This window comes from Mytilus trossulus, chromosome 8, assembly GCF_036588685.1.
Source record: "Mytilus trossulus isolate FHL-02 chromosome 8, PNRI_Mtr1.1.1.hap1, whole genome shotgun sequence".
NCBI lineage: Eukaryota > Metazoa > Mollusca > Bivalvia > Mytilida > Mytilidae > Mytilus > Mytilus trossulus.
The window spans coordinates 58291038-58313420 of record NC_086380.1 but is presented as its reverse complement, the minus strand read 5'-3'; the positions used below and the strand labels follow the sequence as shown (position 1 = coordinate 58313420).

Here is a 22383-nt window from a genome sequence, read left to right as displayed (position 1 = left end):
GTTCGCTTCAGGTTAAAGTTTTTGGTCAAGGTAGTTTTTGATGAAGTTGAAGTCCAATCAACTTGAAACGTATTGCACATGTTCCTTATGCTATGATCTTTTAAATTTTAAAGCCAAATTAGACTCTTTACCCCAATTTCATGGTCCACTGAACATAGAAAATTGAAATGCAAGTTTTAGGTTAAAGTTTTTGATGACGTTGAAGCCCAATCAACTTGAAACTTAGTACACATGTTCCCTATGTTATGATCTTTCTAATTTTAATGCCAGATTTTTACCCAATTTCACGGTCCATTGAACATGGAAAATGATAGTACAAGTGGGGCATCCGTTTACTTTGGATACATTCTTGTTTTGATTCTTTATTATTTTCATTTCGCAATGTTTTAACAACTTTCTGATTTTGATTCTTTAAGTTATCAGATGCAGGACACGTACTCGAAAAAGTTCTTTACGATTTACAATCAGGAATGTTTTAACAACTTTCTGATTTTGATTATTTAAGTTATCAGATACAGGACACGTACTCGAAAAAGTTGGCTATACATCTTTAAAGGTAGTTCAATCTAATCGTGATATGTTGTGTTCGTTTATATTAAAATGAAAGGTGAATATATTCAGGAACTCGATCATGAAAACAACGTATAACAACGTCTTTTCTGAATGTACTGTGATGTGCTGGTTTTTTTAATCGGTTGTTTTATGATAAGAGGAGTCAAGAAACCTGCTTTAAACGTTGGCAAATATTTGCAAGTCGACAATTATTCTCTAACACATCTGCATGTACAAACACAAATACAGTAAATTTCAATGTCTTTACGCACTAGTGTTGTATAAGTTATTACCTGATATTCCTTATCGCATAAGGTCATTCATTTACACATTACACCATGTTGATCTTGGTGGTAACATGTAAGTATCTTTCTAATATATTCGTTTATACTTCGTGTACACATATTTTATTAATTTAATTCCATTGACAGAATTGTACACGATTTTGCATTAACATATTATCTAAATACAACTGAATATTTAAAAGTACCGAAAACAAGCTGTTAACTTACATGCTTGTATTAGATATTGCTTATCGTGTGTGAAAGGTCTTGATTTTTTTAAAGGAATATTTAAGATGTCCAAAATACTGTAACGAGGGTATTCCGTTGGTTTTGCGAATGTATATTTGACAGCTACGTCTTGAATAAAATATTGGCTTCATATTCGAGTGTTTGGAAAAAAATTAAAAACAACACGTTTAATTAATAATTTCTTGCGTCCAAAGCGGTTTTCTGGATTTATCTTCATCAGGAACGCTCAAAGCCAAACATTTGAAATCCGAAGATGTATAAGTACCGAAACCGTTGAAGAGCTATATGTCAAAAATACCAAAAATTAATAGTCAAGTTATTCTAAATCCAACTTTGCCTGAGAGAGTTGAAACCTTAGGTACTTTATAATTTGTAAATTTATAAACGAACACATTTAGTTAATTTTGATATTTCTTTTCTCTACACACTTAATAAATCTTGCTATGTTTGTATGCGTGGTACATTGATCATCTGTCGAGGGGCGAAGTAACAGCCTCTAACTTATACCGAAAAACCAATTTATTTTCGCAAATACTTTGTTTCGCGTCAACCCTTTTCAATTTATTATAATTTTTAGTATTCTATTTTTGTAAATCTTAAACTTGATTAATGAAATACTTTAATTGTTCAAAATTGGTTCTTTATTAACTACGAAACAATACATTTAATGATTGCATGCGTCCAAAGCGTTTTTCTATAGCTACCTTCATCAGGAACGCTTTCGGATTTGAAAGCCTAGGATGTATATAAACCGAAACAGTTCTATTTTTCACAATTGGATATATTTGAAGACCATGTTAAAACAAGTCGTCATCTTTGCAATCGATAACCTGAGCTCAGTTCGTAGAAAAATATATCCCTTTGAAATCGCCTTAATATCAATTTTATCTAAGATATGCATTCTGTAATAAAATTGAATTTGATTTGATTATGCGAGATAACTCGATAACAATTTAATAGTTGCATTAATTAACCTTGTTAACCTTTTCTTCGTTCTAAATCATAAAATTATATATCTTTTAGTTTGTGTATTACAATATGTTGCTGGTTTATTACCAAATGGTTGCCACCGACTGGAAGATCTTCCTTTAGATACAGCTGATCCTGGCTCTATATTTGGAATAAATAATGAGTTAAATCAGAAAGCGCCACCTCACAGAACTGGTAACCTGAGATCACAACGCCCTCTACCTACTCAACACTTTGCTTCTAATGCCATTAAAGCATCACCTGTTCCGATGATTTTATATCCATATGAAGGTACCATTAAGTCTATCTTTAAAATATATTATAATTAGATCATACACTTTCGTTTAGTTAATAGTTGAGAGACAACAATAATTAAGAAATAATTCATGGGGGCTTGAATATATCGTTATTTTACCACGGGTTGGCCCTTTATGAAAAATATTTTACCCTGAGCGATAGCGAGGGGGTAAAATATCGGCATAAAGGGACAACTCGTGGTCAAATCTAGATATATTCATGCCCCCATGAATTATTTCGATTCTAATAGGACAAATACGGCAATGTTTTTGGATCGAAGCGCTCTAGACGAAGGCAATTATTTGCCGTTCCCATAAATTAACGCACTTTTAGATTGGCGTAAAAGAACGGAGCAAACAGAATAAGTGACATGCTCAAACTATTTACAAAACTTATTGAGATATATTTGGATGAATTTTAATGATAACTTACTTATATGTCTTCTATGTATATAAAAAATTGGACTAATACCACATTTTAGTTTCGTTTGTTTACGTTTCCTTGTTGTGATGATTTTCGGAAATAAAAGCGTGTATTTTCCTGTAAAATGCTTAAAATATAACGTCATCATTCTATGACGTCGGGTACTTCATTCATAAAAAACATATGACGTGGGAGTACGATCGGAACAGCCAATGCAATATATTCATATTTCACCACGGGTGTGTACTCAAAGCGTTTGAAGGAAGTCATGTTAGAATATCAAATTAGAAATACGACCTTCAATTATAGTAAATTTCTATACCATTATTCAAGTGACTCCCCCGTCCAAAGTAAAGGGGCATTAGTTACAAAGCAGCTATCAAACCAAGAGTTCCAAATGGTGAAGTTGAAATCATCCCTTCGTAAATTTTACGGACGCCATCATGAGTTGGTTGAACGTATGGAATAACCGTTTCACAAATGATATTTATACTTATCAGAATCTAAAGGACTGTTTGTAATCTCATTGTTCGTACTTCAAAATGAAAATAACGTCATTTGATGGATTTTCATTGTTTAGAACGTTTTGAACCAATACAACAAACATGACAAATGGAAGTTTTTAACGACCTTAGGGCTAAAAAAAAATTGAACCAATCACAACGTTTTGGTGTAAGCTTTTGAAAATATTAACCAGAATGCATTAGATTCTAAAACGGCGAATTACATGACCGGTTGCGTCAACAAGTTATAATAGATCAATTTAACAAATCACCAAAGATCGAACTTATAACGTGAAATTGCACTTGAGAGTTTGTATTAATATGAATGTTCAAAAATTGGCTTTTGTTAACAAATAGTAATTGCCTGGTATCTTTTGTCTCTGATTTTGACTACTTCTTGTTAAACATTGAATTAGTGCATGATGGAAATGACTATTCAAACACTTCAAATAAAAATAGTCATAAACTAGCTTAAGAAATTGGTTAACGTTTTCCTTTGTACCAAATCTTATAGTAACATGTTATAACTTTGTACTTGTTTGGTGTTATAAATATTTTGATTTGACTGATGAGTCCTATGTAGACGAAACGTACTAAATTATAATCCTGGTACCTTTGATAACTAATAACTTAATTCAACAATTTTTCATTAGCTATAACATTTTTATTGAATGGCAAAATGTTATAATTGCTGTTAATTCTTTCTGTATATTTCAGTTGACCTTTTAATGTTCTACTTTTTCAGTTTAGAACAACGTTTGACGCTGTAAGCGAATATGAATTCGTCGTATTAGTTTAGAATTGCGGTAAACCGAAAATATACAAAAACATTATTGGAACATCATTTGCAAACTGATAATTTTATAATAATAAAATTAACAAAGCAAACTATACATCATTAAACATATGCATCATAAGGAAACGGTTCAGATCGTCATCAGGAACGCGCACAGACAAAAATGAAAAATATAACTAATGATGTATATCGAAAGACATTATAAGCTTAATGGCCATGCAAATAGCAAACCTACAAATAACAGCCAGATCTGACTTGTTTGTTATGCTTTTCGTCGTTGAAATGTTTTATTGTTTACTGCTCATATTTTTGAATTTGGAGAATAATTAATATTGTGACAAATGGGGATGTTTCACATTTTCAGCCTTAATGGAGAGTGAAGGTATGGTCTATGACGCCTATACTTTAGATAGATGGTACGACCCTGACAGATCGGACATGATGTTACAGCAGTCTGCTAGTATTGCAGGACAATCTTGGAATAAGATATGGTCACTTGGAACAAATATGAAACAGATGACCTCCGGTCCAGATGGCAACAAGGGTGGGGTATTCACAGGTAAGTAGAAAGTAAAATCACAAAAAACAAATCACAAAAAAAATCACAAAAAAATCAAAAAAATAGAAGTTTCTGTATTCGAAATCAGAAAACCTTTGCTATTTGCATGTTACACTTCCAATTAAAATCGAACCTATTAGAACAAACCTAATCATAACGTGAGATAAATAAATAATTATAAGATGATTGCCAAAAGCCAGTCTGAATATCACATATTGAAAGAAATGACTAAAACAAAAATTAAACATTAAAGCATTGTCGGTTCGATTTCGACTGATGAGTCTGACTATTCCTTTCATATTTTCCGCCTCTTTTTTTAAATAAAATAAAAATATCTGGTATAAAATAATAAAGTCTGCAAACAGTTACTGATAAAAGCATGTCTTCGAAGGTATTCATAAAAACAGAAGGAAAAATCATTTTTAGGAAATATTTTTAATACACGTACACCCAAACTCCTCTCAAATTCATATTGTAAAATCAAAATAAGCATATAAATAAATAAGTAGCTAAATTAGAGATTTGTTTATTATTATCAATTCAGGTAAATCAGGAGTGAGGATTGGAATATCTGGAAGTTCGGAGCCTGTCATGACCGATTTTGGAGATTTATTTGCCAACTTTGAATACCACGGAAATAGTGGGACAATGGAGGTATGATTGACATGTTTGAATTATATGTGCCTTTCATTGTCAAAGACATTAGTACGATGTAACATATATATTATGAAACTTTTTCCCCCGTTGACTTTTTAATGAATTTTGTTTCAAGTGTTGATGGGGTTTATAAGAAATAAACTCATCATAGATAACATGATTGAAATCTTGTATTTGCGCCAGACTGCGCATCTACACAAGACGCATCAGTGACGCTCGATTCAAAAGAAGTTAAAGTGTCATAAATCAATCTTTAGTGGTTGTGACTCTGTGGTCTCAAGCGAGACATATGACATAAGCATTAGACAAAACCGTGTGACAATAATATTAATTTATGACGTTGCTAGTATTTAGCGGTATGATGTGATACTGATCGGGTCGTTTTCTTAATTCCTTTTCCGTATTTATCATCCAATTTTCTTTTGTTTGTTTGAAGGTCCCGTTGGTCAGAGGTTCTGCTCTTTTAACCCACATATTTACAAATGCTGACCCAGTAATTAAACCATATTGTTTAAGCAATATAAATGGTCATCAGACTCACTTTGACTGTCCTAAAGAAGCATCAGGTAAGATTTAAGGGATACACACTTTAGGTTAACAAATGTGCTCAAACAACATTTTTTTTAAAGAATGAAAAAAAACTATAATAGTCAAATTAATAAAATAATTAGATTTTCTAAACTTTTTCTACTTCATTGGTAATTAAAACAAAATGGTATCATCAAAAATCTAAGTGAGGAAATGCCATATTTATTGTCAATATCGTGTTCTAAACATGTGAAAAATGACATACTATATGAAATGTAATCACTCATATTATTTGGCCAAAAAAGATTGAACCAAACAATTTTCCAAAAGCACACAGTTTTGCCCTCATTTTACCTTTATAAACATGTTGTAGTGACATATGTTGGTGGTAAGGACTTGGTTAATTATCAATCAAAGGACAGAAGAAGTCCACAAATCACAAATCTTCACAAATGGCACCTGTCAGAGTTAACGTTTCGAGCGCAAAGGAACATTATTATTTATTTTTAAAACTTGTGTGTTGCGTTGATGGAAATCAAGTGAATTGTTTTTACTCTACTTTATCGTAGCATATTTTGAGAGATTATTTAAATGATGACTACTTTTGAAGTAATACATAATCATAAAAAATTCCCCATTTTTCTGTTTGAAATACATAGAACAAGTAAACGAGACATTGCGGTTTTAATTATGGTTTGATAAATACTAATAGATTAAAAACGTTTCAAAAGCAGATCTTAAATTTAGAAGATTAATCAATTGATGCTTTGTCGTTTAACATCCAGTGGCAAATCTGTCAAACATGTTGACGATAAATTATGATAGATATGAGAATGGAATGTTTACACTGTGGAATTTCTTGAATATATTTATACATTATCTCTTTATCTTAAACTATTTCACATTTATGTTCCTCTCTTTCAGCATTTGATGGAGGTAGTGGCCATCTATCAGGTACATGCAGCGGTGGAACTCTGCATATCACACTAGACAGCGACAAACCTATACATGATATTACACGTTTACAGTATTCAGTTAATTCGTTGTCAAACTGGCGTTCAGGGAAACATGGAATGCGTAACTGCGATACGAACTCCTGTCATATGTCTAACGAAGATAAACGAGTCACTATAAATATTCCTAATTCACATGGTATGTACATGTATGTAATAGATTAAGTTTGTTTTACTCTGACAGTACTTTCCATATGTAGTAATAACATACTAGTTAGTGTGTAGATTGAAATAAGCGTTCAATAAAATGGCATAGAATCAATCAAAATTAAACATATTTTAGTTTGAATAAATTGCGACCTACAAACATTTAAAAATATGTAGTCACACAGAAATTTACTGTTGTTCAGTACTAATTTATTCATTCAAAACGCAAGGTAAAATAATGAAGGAATCGATAAAATTTTAAAAAAAAATAATAAAACAAAAAAACAAGTGCGTTGAAAGGGTCAGTGTCTCCGGTTATGCATGCGTAATCAAGATAGCATTATATATAAGAGCATAACATGTTTAATATAGTATCACTAGTCATAATTCGAAAACGCAAATTAGATCCGGGTAACAAACAAACACCGAGGTAGGCACGTCAACTATTGAATAAAAACAACAGAACAACAAATAAATAAATTTGTCATAGATAAAAGGTTTAAAATTCTGTAAAAAAAAACAACACTGAACTACAACAAATGCAAACACCAATTTACATAGAAACAAACTCTAGATAAAATCTGCCATATTCCTGACTGGGTACAAGACATTTGAACTTGTTTTAACTCTTGCATTTATATATATCTTGAAGGACAAATGGCATTTGCTGTAAACTACATCGGACATTATCTTTTACCTGGGAATTGGGTCCCTAACCCAGAGCAAGTAACTTGTAGTGGTAAAAGGGATACAGAATATGACGCAAAAGAGGAAGTGCATGAAAAGCGAGCGAGTTGTCACCCAGGTGACATTTCAGCATCAGCCGTCTGCGATGTCAATAGAAACATTGATATAACTATTGATCTGGGTTCAAATGACATTCCTATTGAAGCGGTCAGTCATATACTTAGTATTCTGCTTAGGCTTTATTAAATAAACTTTGATTATATTTTTCTACAAATATGTCAAAGCAATACAAGAACAGTCAAGGCTCAAAATGAAGATTGTAAAACTGAACCAATGCAATAAAAAAATAATAACTACATCGAATAATCAATGTACTATTTCGCCATAGTACTGGTTAGTTAAAGGGCTCAAATTTCGAATTGAAATGGGGAATGTGTCAAAGAGACAACAACCCAAACAAAGATCAGAAAACAACCGAAGGCCACCAATGAATCTCCAACAGGACGGGAAAACTAGGTATCCGGAGGCTAGCTTCAGCTGGTCACTAGACCAAAATGTGTACTAGTTCAATACTGCAGTTAATACTAAAGTAAAAAACATAAATGAACTTAAATGACAATTCTACAAGCATTTAATTGCCAGAGGCTCCGGACCTGGGACAAGCGCAAAAATGCAGCGGGTTTAAATATGTTTTGTGAGATCTCAAACCTTGCCTACACATCAAGCCATGAAAAAAAGAACACAAAGCACTATATGCAGGAAAAACTCAGTTTAAAAGAAGTCCGAGTCCAATTGGTAACAAAAGAAACTAAGAAAGATTACAGGGATACATACATTAACAAAGGACTTCTGGCAGTTACTGACATGCATGCAAGCTCTGTTAGAAAATATGTTTTCATCATATGAAAATCAAGCAGAGGATAAGTACCATACCATCCTAAATTAAATGAGATGAACATACTAGTAACCCGTATCATACCAACAACTAATTTTAGAAAATGTGTGTTTATTTCCGATTGAAAGACCATACGATGAATCAATATTAATACCAAAATATGCAAATCAATTTCAATACAAATACAACATTATGGTTGTTGGAGATTCTATCACCCGAATGTGACCAACCAAATCAGACGTATTACCAAGTTTGATCAAGTTTGTACTAAAATGAACAACATGACGAGTGTCACATATGAAGCAGGATCTGCTTACCCTTGCGGAGCACCTGATATCATCCCCATGGCGTTTCAGTTTATTTTCGTCTTATTAATTTGAACGTCCCTTTGGTATCTTTCGCCTCTCTTTCAGATACAGTATGCAATGGAAGGTTCAGATGTTTGGCACCACCCACCAGCAATGTACAATTGTAAACCGGATCATTGTACACGTACTGGGAAATTTGTTCATATCAAACTCACAACTTCTTCTAATAGTTTCAAGTAAGTATTTTAGTTACATTTACATTTTCTTCAACGCTGTCGTCAAATTTAAGAAATAGTCATCTTATCTTTATTCTTACCAATTGTGTCGTATAGAGAAAACTATCAAAGAACCCATACTTATAATTTTGTACGCCGGTCGCGCGTTTCGTTTTTAGACCCAGTAGTGATTCTCGCATCACTAAAGTTAGCATCGAAATAAAGTACGAGGTTGATGAACATTAGGGACCAAAAATTCATAAAGCCAAATACGCGTCAAATAATTTATTCCTCAATTTGTTAAGTTTGACTGACTTTTGATTGGCACGGCAGTTCATGCATTCAAAGCAGAAGACGCTTACATATTAGACTATTTACCGTATTTGTAATCACATAAGCAACACGACGGGTGCCACATGTGGAGCAGGATTTGCTTACCCTTCCGGAGCACCTGAGATCACCCCTAGTTTTTGGTGGGGTTCGTGTTGTTTATTCTTTAGTTTTCTATGTTGTGTCATGTGTACTATTGTTTTTCTGTTTGTCTTTTTCATTTTTAGCCATGGCGTTGTCAGTTTGTTTTAGATATATGAGTTTGACTGTCCCTTTGGTATCTTTCGTCCCTCTTTTCTTTTACACTTTCGACACACCGACTTAGTTCGTTTTTTTGTATTGATTTAAAGGATTTGAACATTGGGAAACTACTATTGTCTTAACTTACCTGAAGAATCTGAAAAAGAAAACAAATTAAGCTGAGCTCATATGAATCCAGTCAATCGCAAACAAAATAATAAAGAAAAGCATTTTGATCTTACAGTTTCAAATATAATGCCCTTGTCACTTGTTTCCCAGGTACGACATTTTGACCTTTAAATGCATTGCTATCATACATTTAAACATAAATTATAGTGTTTTGCTGTACATCGACGAATTAACATTGACTATGCGTTTCTTTCAAATGCATACCAAAAACAATTATGAGTTTGGAATACGAAAAAATGAATATTGTCTTATTAACACGTAATACATCAAATGAAGAACTATCAGCCGTTTGCTCTAATTCAATATTCTCATCAAAAGGGTGGTAGAACTTTTTATGACGCCTCAGTTCAATGCTTTTCTTTCATTTGAATTGGTGTAAATAGTGTTTTTCTCTGTTATCTTTTACGAGTATTTCTATAATTTCAATATCTGTTTCCAATTTTGTTTTGCAGCTATGCAATTAATTTCATAGGTTGTACCACAGTTCCAGCAGGTAACTGGATTGATCAACCCCTCACTGGAACATGTGGAGGCGAGTATATAATAAACCTTCAGTTTTCGTAGAGCTTCAGACATTTAGATAAATGTTAATAAGTGCTCTCGCTCTGATTTAATGACATCTAACATGCTCCTGAAACATGCATATCTCTATCGTTATGTAAAAAATTTTAACATTTTAATACTTATAATACCACAGATAAAGTTGGTTTAAGGTATGCATACACAGGCTGCATATTAATTAAGACAAAAACTATAAATCGTACCCAATTTTTTTAACATAATAATACAATAAATATTTGCATTGCATCTATGGAGGTAAAAATTGCTTGAAATTTTGATGAAGTCTCTTGCTCCATTTGAGGCATAATTTCATACAAAATCCGTGAGATCCTCAATATTCGTACTTCTCACATTAAAGTCATGCTAATTTCTGTAATGTGACATATATAAGTGATGTCAAAATCAAATAACAAAAATACCGAAATAACCGGGGAAAAAAAGTCCCATAAGTCACAGCAAATAGCAAAAGCAAAAGCTGAAATACATCAAAAGAATGTGAATATTTCTGACAACCATTTTTTACAAGACTAAGGCCGTGTTCAAATAGAACTAAACTCGGTGTTGTGTTAGTGTAACTCACGCTTAAACTAAACATAATTACGTTCCCATTGATATGTTTACATGTAGTTTAAATCCTGTTTTGTCTACATGCAGTCGATAGTCGATGTAGGCCTTGTGTATGTTAAGTGTACACAAAACTAGGCATCCAGAACTTTAATTTTCACATGTTTATTTAAAAGAAGAAACGGTTTTTATATAAAATTAATACTTATTAATAAAGTTCTTTACAGAAATATTTTTCTAAACTTGATATATTTATTTTTTATGAAAACAATTTACGTAGCCTTATTAACCCCTTATCAAGACTCATCCATCATCATTGTCGAACACATATATCATTTGAAAAGGTCTTCCCGAATCGACTGGAGGTACATACTGACAGAAATATTTGCCACTGGTCTTTACTCAATCAACGATTCACTCATAATTGCATTACTTAAAAAGGGTGAGGTTAATTGTTTGTTTGTGTAGTATCTCAGATCCGTTAAAATACAATTAGAAATATAAAAAAAACTTACCCCCTCCCTTTGCCAAATACTGCTTGGAGAAAAAAATACCATTTGAAACAAACAGAAAAGATAGAAATGTAGTGATTCTTAACATCGCAATTCTGTTTATTCGTCTAGATCTGTTAGCACGCTGATGCAGACTACGTTTTTAATGCGTAATTGAGATATTTAAACTACTGCAAATCATCCAAAATGACTTTCTTAAAGGAGCAACCACTTTACTTAAAAAAGGGGGGTCTTGAGTCTGTCAGAATTTTTTCTCGCGCGAAAGTTTATATTTAGTTTTTTGTTATGGTAGCAATTCAATATTTAACACTATAATGCATGGGGAAACTTTGGATTCGGAATATGTGTTCATTTTAATCATCTGTATGACTCGATTTTTTTTTTAGTCAAATTGTGGAAAAACCCATCTCCCTTTTTTAAAGTCAAACGGTCGTTCCCTAAATACTAGAAAAGTTGTTCGAAATTTGAATTCTGTTCTACGTAATGAACATTTAAATGACATATAGTTTACAAGTGTGAACAAATCTTATGGAAGTACACCACTAATTAATGGCCCCATTGTTTCTATGTTAAATTCCTCAATTTCGAGTGGTCACAGCTCTTTTATCTTAAGTTCAAATGGAAGTGACAATCATTGCATGTCAAAGCAACACCTTCTGGTGTCCTGTACTGAAAAAATCAACATACCTTGCATGGCATATAAGAAAGAACTGGTTCCCGGAACTTCGGATGTACCAAAACAGGTACTTCCGATCTGACAAAAAGGCAAAATGTACCCTCCTTTTTAAATTTCATGCCATGTTTTTATGTACTACTTTCTGGTATGTGCTTTCTGGTCGGGCCTGCATTAGTGGTGTTACACCTTATGTACAGGTAACTGAACAAGGTGTATAGATGTGAACAAATTTAATGTGAAACTAGTGTACATTACATTAAACCACATTTAAACATGTTTCAGTGTACTGTACACGGCGTTTGGTGTGAACACGGCCTTACTTAACATTCAGTGCGTGATGTAGTGAATAAACAACAGATCAACTACCTATATACGTTGATTAAGAAATAATTCATGGGGGCTTGAATATATCGTGATTTTACCACGGGTTGGCCCTTTAAGCAAAATATTTTACCCTAGCGATAGATATAGATATATTCAAGCCCCAATGAATTATTTCAATTCTAATAGGACAAATACGGCAATTCGTTTGAATCAAAGCGCTCTAGGTGGAGGCAAATATTTGCCGTTCCCATGAATAAACGTACTTTTAAATAGGCGTAAAAGTACGGAGCAAACCGAATTAGTGACATGCTCAACCTATTTACAATAACGTATTTAGATAGTTTTGGATGATTTTAAATGATAATTTACTCATAATTATGTATCATATGTATAAAAAATAAGTTGGCCTATACCACATTTAAGCATCGTTTGTTTACGTTTCCTTGATGATTTTCGGTTTCATAAGCGTGTATTTTTCCGTAAAATGCTTAAATTCTTACGTCATCGTTCTATGACGTCGGGTAACTCATTCATTAAAAAGCATATGAAGTGGGAGTACGATCGGAACAGGCCAAGCAATATATTCTTAGTTTACCATTGGTGTATACTCAAAGCGTTTGAAGGAAGTCATGTAACAAGTAGGAAATAATTAATGGGGGCTTGAATATATCGTGATTTTTCCACGGATTGGCCCTTTATGACAAATATTTAACCACAGGTTGTCCCTTTATGCCGATATTTTACCCATCGCTATCGCTTAGGATAAAATATCGGCATAAAGGGACAACCCGTGGTAAAATCACGACATATTCAGGCCCCCATGAATTATTTCGATTCTAATAGGACAAATACGGCAATTCTTTTGGATCGAAGCGCTCTAGGAGGAGTCAAATATTGTCGTTCACATAAATAAACGCACTATTAAATTGGCTTAAAAGAACGGAGCAAACTGAATTAGTTACATGCTGAAACTATTTACAACAACGTATTAAAAAATATATGCGACACATGGCGCTAACGGGATTTAAAAAAAATGGATATGGTTTATGGATGGATAGTTTAGGATGAATTTAAATGATAATTTACTTATATGGTTTAAATTGGCTTATTATTCCACATTTTAGGATCGTTTGTGTTCGTGTCCTTGTCATGATTTTAGGTTTCACAAGCGTGTATTTTCCCATAAAATGCTTATATTCTTACGTCATTGTTCTATGACGCCATGTACCTCATTCACAAACAGGCATATGACGTGGGGGTACGATCGGAATAGCCCAGGCAATATATTTATATTTTACCACGGATGTGTACTCAAAGCATTTGAAAGTCGTCATGTTAGAATCATATTTATTATTTCGTTTCACGTGTAAAAAAAGAATACCCTCAGTTTATAATATAAGCTATTGAGTATCAACGTCATTACTTTTTACAGGAAGTGTAAATACACCTTCACCAACCGCTGTGCCAACACAAAGCCCAGTCCAAACACATACTCCAGTAATAACAAACCCTTCACAGGCTCCACATAACACTGGGACTGTACAAGTAAAACATGGATCGAAGTTCATTATGGAGTTAAATGAACCTGGCGATGAGCTTCCAAATCAAACAAGAAAGTATTTGCTTTATTTTTCACAACCAGTTACTCCCCATGTCAATCAAGGTCAAAGTACGATAAATTTCACTCCAACAAGTGGCGGTAAATACAATGGCATCGTCCAACTGGCATACCTTGGTGCTGGCCCACGTGGAGATACAACACATAACAATGATTTAGATAAATATTTTGGCGTTTACTCCTACAAACCCTCAGCGGCCTATTGTGTTTCCGAGGAGGTGAATAAAACTTTTGTCAGTTTCGATTGGAATCCGAACAATCAACATGCAGATAATCCTATGGGTGAACTAATGATGGTAACAATGCCTCATCATGTAAGTATACTAAAGTATTGTTGCGCGCCAAGTCATGAGTCTCTGACCTGTGTTAGTCGTGCATGATTTTTAATTTTAGTTTATTTATATATTTCAAAGTCAAGTATGACGTCCATTACAACTGAACTTGTACACATTTATGGTTAGAATCCAGTCGAAGCACACCTCCGGGTGCGGGATCTTCTCGCTGTATTGAAAATCCATTTTCTGCTTCATGATCGGGTTGTTGTCTTTTTGACACATTCCCCATTTCCATTCTCAATTTTATAGTACTTTCTCTGCCTTGAAGACAGCAAAATGATTATTTCGTAATGTTAATTTTAGAAAAAGCATAAATACAAGACTTATACGGACTCTAAGGAAAATTAAAAACGGAAATTTCTTTGTCAAATGGCAAATTAATCAAAAGCTTAAACACATCAAACGAATGGAAAAACAACTGTCATATTCAAGACTAGGTACAGGCATTTTCTTACGTAGAAAATGGTTAAATAAACCTGGTTTTATAGCTAGCCACATCTCTCACTTGACAGTCGTATCAAAGTCCATTAATTGACAACAATGTGTGAACAAAAACAACAGACATGATAGGTAAAATGTCAAAAATTGATTACAACAGTTATCGTTGTGTTATTATTTTAATTGCTATAAAACAAACAAATATGTCAACATAGAAAAACAATCTTTTTTCTCAATGAATCGACAATAACAATTTGATGTGCCCGATTCTCTTTCTTAACATAATCATAAACTATGAAAACCACTTATTTTGAATTAAGGGCTGTGTAAGTATTTCCATACGCGGGGGAAAAAAGCCTTTCGAGAAAAGAAACGGGAACCGACATATTGTTATATTTTTAGCAACAAATACCTATATATAGCAAATTAGTAAATTGCAATTACATCATATGAGTAACTGACAGGGATAGCAATTCCTATTATTATAGTCGACACTGTTTTTGTGTAGAGTTAACTCCCTTTTCATCTGTAAAAGTTATCTCGCTGAAATGAAACAACTTCTACCATATGTCATATGAGTAACTGACAGGGATAGTCATTTGACTTAAGTTTGAGCATTCCATTTCTGTTATAGCTGCCACTTGATGATAAGGTTCCAGATTAGCTCTAAACGGCCTCATTAGGGAGCAACCATTTCACCTTAAAATGGGGGTATGGTTTTTTGTCTGAGTCATAGTGCAAACAATTTTAGTTAGTTTTTCATCACTATTTTTTTTCAAAATTTAACCCCATAATGTATAGGGAAATTTTAGTTTTATAATATATCTCTCCCACTGGTTGTTCCCTTAGGATAAACTGAAAATTAAACCAATATCACCAATATCATGTAGTAGAACTAACGTTTTAGGCACTGATACTAAAGAAAGACTATGCCAGTCATTTGAAGAGTACAGTCTATGGGTTTGAAGGATATGTTGGTAGCAGCTGGCTGATGGAAATGGACATGCCTAGAGCAGCAATGGAACCTGAAAATGCCGCTGTGAACATGATCAAAGGAAATGCGCAACAGAATAAGGTGAAATAGTATTCACAGTCTGTTACAGTAAGACGAAAGTGATAATTCATTGATATATGTAGTATTGAACCATACATGTCATAATTAATGCGAATAGCAATAAGGCTTTTGAATTATAAAATACTTTTAATATTAACAAACCACTTAGAAATGGCATTAATGTTTTATAAATGCTTGTTCTTTTACATCATATGATATAAAACTTGTTTAACTTTTTTATTCAACCATCAACATGTTCTTTCTTTACACAATTTATAGGTATGCAAACCTTCCTTTTGAACTTAATTACTTATTACAAAACGTTTGCTTTCTTGACATTGATTGAATGAATAAAACTATTGTTATTTACCATTTCAAAAAAGTCAGATATTTAAGGAGAAATCCCAAGTCGAACAAGACTGACATTATGGTCAAAATTAAAGCAGCACATGAGTAAAATCAATTCAAATAACAAGCCTGCAAACTAAGGCTTGAACAACAGGAACCCTTTACAAAACGGTATAACTCGGGTGCTCAGAAACTCAAAGAATATGTACTCATACTCATTGTGAGTAAAATCTGTATGGAAATTGCCTTTGGTGATTAGTCGTAAACGAGCGCGAACGACGAAGGCGAGTGGAACAAAGCTGTGGTTATTTTAACATATATTTTAAGTCATGAGAGTGTCAATAAATATTTCAAAGACTCGACAGCAACCTTTAAGTTTGAGACATTTGCTTCAATAGCTTCCTTGTCAATATCATGAAGACCATTGGCAAAAATGGATATACAATGTGTCATTCATTCGTTATTCATTTAACAATAACATATGTTTCAATTAACCAGCGAATAAACATTCTTGGTAAAATGGACAAGATAAATGTCTTTATGAAATGCACTAAATGGCTGATATATAAACAGTAAAAGATTCAACTCCACGATGACTAAAATTACCCTACATTACGCAAAGCACAAGTGAGTAACAGTCAAATGAAATACGATAAACTATTTCAGGACATGCTTGATGCCATTGCGAAGGATGCATCTGAAACCATTCTAGATCAGATATGTGGTAGAGTAGACAGTTATGGGGGCGGTAAAGAAATCGGCATGTTGGCAAGACTTGCTAGTATATCACGTGCTTTTAACACAAACCATTACCAGAAATTGGACTCCAGCATAAAGAGTTGTCTGGAGAAATGGCTTCGGATAGATGGTAAAACTATCTGTTTTTATAATACGAATGTGTGTTTATGAGTTATCACTTTGTTTGACAACAGAATGAAGATAATTGTTACAATAGAACATTCATATTATAACAACAGATACAAATAATCTAGGTTTTTCATGAGGACATCGTATATGATATAATTTTGTAGTTTTGTATTTAAGAAAAAAAACGTGTTTTCTGAATGTACTAGTAACAAATATGCTAGTTGCAGTTTCAAAGAAATATTTTGACAGAGTGACTTTAATAAATATGAGTTATTTTTTCCTCAAACAAGAAATGTGCATTTTTTGCCGTTTTTGCTTGTGAAACACAGTTAATTGGACTACTAACATGTGATTAATTCAACATTTGTTAAATTTAAGAATGGGTTATACACCATGGAAAAGAATTAAAAAGCTTATGGATTATTGGCATGAAAAAAGGGAATTTAAATGTATATATTCTATTAGACATTTTGAAGGCTTTAATAGCCAAGAAATTATAAAATGCCTTAGAGTGATACTACGCAATATAAAATTCTCACAAACAGTATAAATTGCTGCACATGCGAAATATTGTAACACGAGAGTTCAAAGCATTAATTAATTATTTTTCTGTTCGTCTATTCGAGAAAAATACTGGTAGTTTATTAACGAAGCTAAACATATTTTTTTCACTCTTTAAGATACTTTGTATGAAATGTGGAAGTTTAGATACGATAGTGTTTGGGGAGGGATGTTTCTGAGATCTACAAATAGTCGCACGTTGGACTTTGCTTCGGACTTTGGATTCACTTTCTACAATGACCACCATTTCCATATCGGATACTTTCTATATGCATTAGCCTATTATGTCAGACATGATCAAGCATGGGGAAAACGTAAGTTTGATTTAGATGATCTTAAAATAATGTACATTTGACATATATGTGTCAGTTTTTTTATGAACTCCTGTTCAAATTTGCCTATGAGTTCTATATGTTTGTCCTTTTTGTTATTGCCATACAGCACGTTTATTTGTCTTTTGATAATCTAATACCAAAAAGGGAATGATACCACAACTAGATAAGTACCTAAATTCGTTGAAATTGATTCCTAAAGTTAATTTCACTTTTTTTAATTATTAACAATAAAAGTTTGTGTACTTGTAAGGCATTCGCAGTTTCAATATGTCTTTTAGCCACAAGTTATCAACGATCGATTGACAGATCTAACAGTAAATACTGTATGCAAATTTGCTCTTTCACCTCCTCCCCTGTCATCTATATTTATAGAACATAAGCACAGAATCTACGCCTTGGCACGAGATGTTGGTAATCTAAGTTATAAAGACAAACACTTTCCTGTTGCAAGACATAAAGACGTATATACTGGATTCTCATGGGCCTCTGGTATTGCTCCTGGTCTCAGACAGGAAGAATCTTCATCTGAGGTTAGTACTACTAACTCATTGTAACTGTTTGGTACCTTGACCTTATTCTAGTCGTATTCATATATAGTACTAATTGTGATTTCACAAACTGTTTTCTGACATCACATTATCTTCCGATCAAACAATGGGAAATGTCTAATCGGATCCTTTAAAAGAGGACAGTCTAACTCATAAATCGAAAATAAACTGACAATGTCTTGGCTAAAAATGAAAAAGACAAACAGACAAACAACACAGAAAACCAAGGAAAAAGCAACACGAACCTCACTTAAACCAGGGGTGATCTCAGGCGCTCCGGCAGGGCAAGCAGATCCTGCTCCACATGCGGCACCCGTCGTGTTGCTTATGTGATAACAAATCCGGTAAATAGTCTAATTCGGTAGGTAGGGTGTGAGTTTCACGTGTTTCAAAACTAAATAATCACAATTTAAACAACTAAACTTTGCATCAAGCAGTCGACCAAATAATTCAAAGTACAGTAATTGACCGTTGATAACAATAAATATGTTTTTCTGCAGTAGACTAGGTCATATAACAGTATAATTTCAAAATCTTTGAAATTGCAACCGAGATATGATCCAAAGAGTATTGTGGTTTAATTTTTACATTATATGCGAGTATTAATGCATGCTTTTCATTAAATAAAATATAAATCTATATTTGTAGGGTTTAAATTGCTATCATGCTCTTGCTGCCCTTGGCGATGCATACAACGACAATCGCCTTAAACACACTGGTCAGGTGCTGTTAGCTATGGAGATTGCTTCAGTCAGAGAATATTGGCATGTCAGGGACCACAACTACAACCACTTCCCGCCACTAATACAAAAATCTGGCGCTGTCGGAATGATCGGTGAACAAAGTTTCTATATGTACACACTAAACTGGCCATGTGATCCCAATGTGTTTCCACAGCGACATGCATGTCTGATTGGTATACAGGTCATGCCTATCACAAGTGTATCTAAATACTGGTTAGATAAGGTAACAGTATACATTGAGAAATGAGCTTGTTTTACGCACCTCTTGCATATACATATGTTTCTATACAAGATGAACGTATGTCCACTATATAATACACCATTTTCCTCCAAGTTATTGTTTTACTCATCAGGAACATAAAAGTATGACAATTATTGCATAAATCAACTGAAGAGTAAATTCAAGGTTTACTTCAACTGAATTTCATTGTAATCTAGACAAAAGGTATGTCTGTCAGTATTATAAATTGCTTATTTACTTCTTTTTAACCAAATTTTTGACTTCCAATATTTAAAACTTTACAACTTTGTATTGACTCCGGTGATACTGTTGATTCTGTTGTATATGAATCACATGTCCTGCATACACTTTCAAAAGCCTGGTATATTTGATGATTTTTTTTAAAGGTAAAGATATACGAATCTTAAAATCATTTATCTATCGACTTTCACAATTTTTGTCTAATTGAGGGTTGTTATACGATGATACAGTACTGAATACACCTATTTAACATGTGTAATAAAAACACATTTATTCCAGGATTGGGCTAAACACGTGCTTAATTCTTGTACTGAAGCAGTCAATCCAAGCTCTGCCAAAGATTACCATTTAACAGGAGGAAGTAGGCAACTCAATTCAGTAAGTATCCCTGGTTCAATAAATTATCCTGTCTTATAAACACATCCATGAGTGAACTAAAAATACACAAGTCACTACACAAGCCTCCTAAGCTTTTTATTTTACCATTGACTAAAATATTTTTTGGACTCAAGACTGGTACAAACAGCTCGATTTCTTGATACCTTTATGGATAACTGGCTATATTTGTTGGAATATTATAGAGAAGGCTTAGGTTAATTTTACATATTAATTTTATCATATGACTTAAAGATCCTCCGTTGGACTTTTCAATATGTCATGTCGGTTTAATAACACACCAGACAGAATTCATGGAAAACACGCAACATAAAGTTATTCACACTCCGTGAATTAAAACCCTCTAAAACAACTAATATCATAGACGAAAATGTGTCAAAATACAGATCTTTTATCAAAAGTTCTACCATTGGCAATCTTACCACAATATATAATTATTTAAAGAGGTCAAGATTGTTCAATTGTTATGTAATATAAGACAGGTGAAAGATACTACAGGAACATTCAAACTCATAAATCCAAAATAAACAGAGAAAACCCCGGTTAAATAGGAAAAGACAAATACACAAATAATAGGACATAAAACACAACATAGGAAACACTAAGCAACACAAACCCCACCAACTGGCGGTCATCTCTCTGGTAGGGTAAACAGTTCCTGCTCCACATGTGGCACAAATTGTTTTGATCATGTTAGTACAAACCTGATAATATGCATAAAATATGCCATCAATAATAAAATATTGTAATCTGTGTTTTTTAGGGATGGAAAGCATTCTGCTATGTTGCTATGGCACCTTATGATGCCACTCATGCAACACAAGCTGCTAACTATGTCAAACAGCAATCACCACACCACCTAGTGGGTGGCACTAGTACATCTAGTACACTATTATTTATCTATGGACGTACATAGAAATTAGTCATTAAAGACGACAAACAGTCACATTTCGTAGATTGTATTATGTATCTTTGTTTTCATATATAAAATTAAACTTAACATTCTCCTTTCTTGTTATAAATAACAGTCTTCAACGAAATATTAAATGTCACTTTATATATAGTGATATTAAATTCAGCAACTATGGATGAATTTCCAACAAAGATACTGTTTGTATTTGAATGTTTTTAATCCATGTAGAACATTCCAGTACTACAGAGCTTCAATTCAGTTCAATTTCCAATCACATCACCCATCTTTCTTTTAGAGTCTATCTACATAAATATATTGCATCATGACGTTTCAAAAGGCATCCTTCGGAAAGAAATATCAGCAACATGAGTGTTACATACTAAGTCTTCTTCGGCTGTCAAAGCCACAACATCTTTACAAAACATTACTCATGAGTTGAATGTTGCAATAAGTGAATGGTATGTTTGCCTGAAAGGATAAATATAAAAAAAAATGTGTTACCAGTCAAGGGTGTAACTTAAACAAGTTATCAGAGAAAAATAGCATGCATGTGTTATTACAGACACTTTCATGAGTTGTCTACTCTTTATTTCCTTAATCTGAGTCAGTAACGCTCTAATAATTTTTTTTATAAAAGGCCAAATAAAGTACGAAGTTGAAGAGTATTGAAGACATAAATTCCTAAAAGTTTTGCCTAATACAGCTAAGGTAATCTATTCCTGAAGTAGAAAAGCCTGAGTTTTTAAAAAAATCAAAGTTTTGTTAACAGCTCATTCATAATTATAAACATATCAATGATAACTCAAGTCAACACAGAAGTGCTGACTACTGGGCTGGTTATACCCTCGGGGAAATAAATCTCCACCAGCAGTGACATTGACCCAATGGTTGCAAATAAACTCATCATAGATACCAGGAATAAAATTTAATAATTACACCAGACGCACATTTTGTCTACAAAAGACTCATCAGTGACGCTTGAATCAAAAATGTAATTGTTGAGAGTATAGTATAAAATTCTACTCAGTCCATTATCCTGTGCAGGGCTCCAAGAGAACCTAACCTTTAGATTATTTATAAGTTGGAATATCAAGTTGGTATTTTTTACCTTAGAATCAATTTTCAGATAAAATTGACCACATTTAAATACCCCTGTAAAATTTAACATACATGAATGATGTTTGATTTAACCTTAGTCTAGTTTCATGTCCTGTGGTATTATGTCCTGTGCCTAATTCAATAAATTTAGTAGATAGAATTTAAATTGA

The 22383-nt window shown here is 33.2% G+C and overlaps 1 protein-coding gene across 1 annotated transcript; it reads left to right on the top strand.

The window, feature by feature from the left end:
- The first annotated feature begins 806 nt into the window (after positions 1-806).
- On the top strand, positions 807-21209 carry LOC134681193 (uncharacterized). The gene is made up of 17 exons (XM_063540692.1): positions 807-912; positions 2109-2345; positions 4438-4632; positions 5177-5286; positions 5726-5855; positions 6742-6969; positions 7630-7871; positions 8973-9103; positions 10294-10373; positions 13911-14410; positions 15777-15944; positions 16938-17139; positions 17819-18013; positions 18407-18564; positions 19231-19548; positions 20086-20184; positions 20966-21209. The coding sequence occupies exons 1-17, from the start codon at positions 891-893 to the stop codon at positions 21116-21118; spliced, it is 3168 nt and encodes a 1055-aa protein (XP_063396762.1). The 5' UTR covers positions 807-890; the 3' UTR covers positions 21119-21209.
- The last annotated feature ends 1174 nt before the right edge of the window (positions 21210-22383 follow it).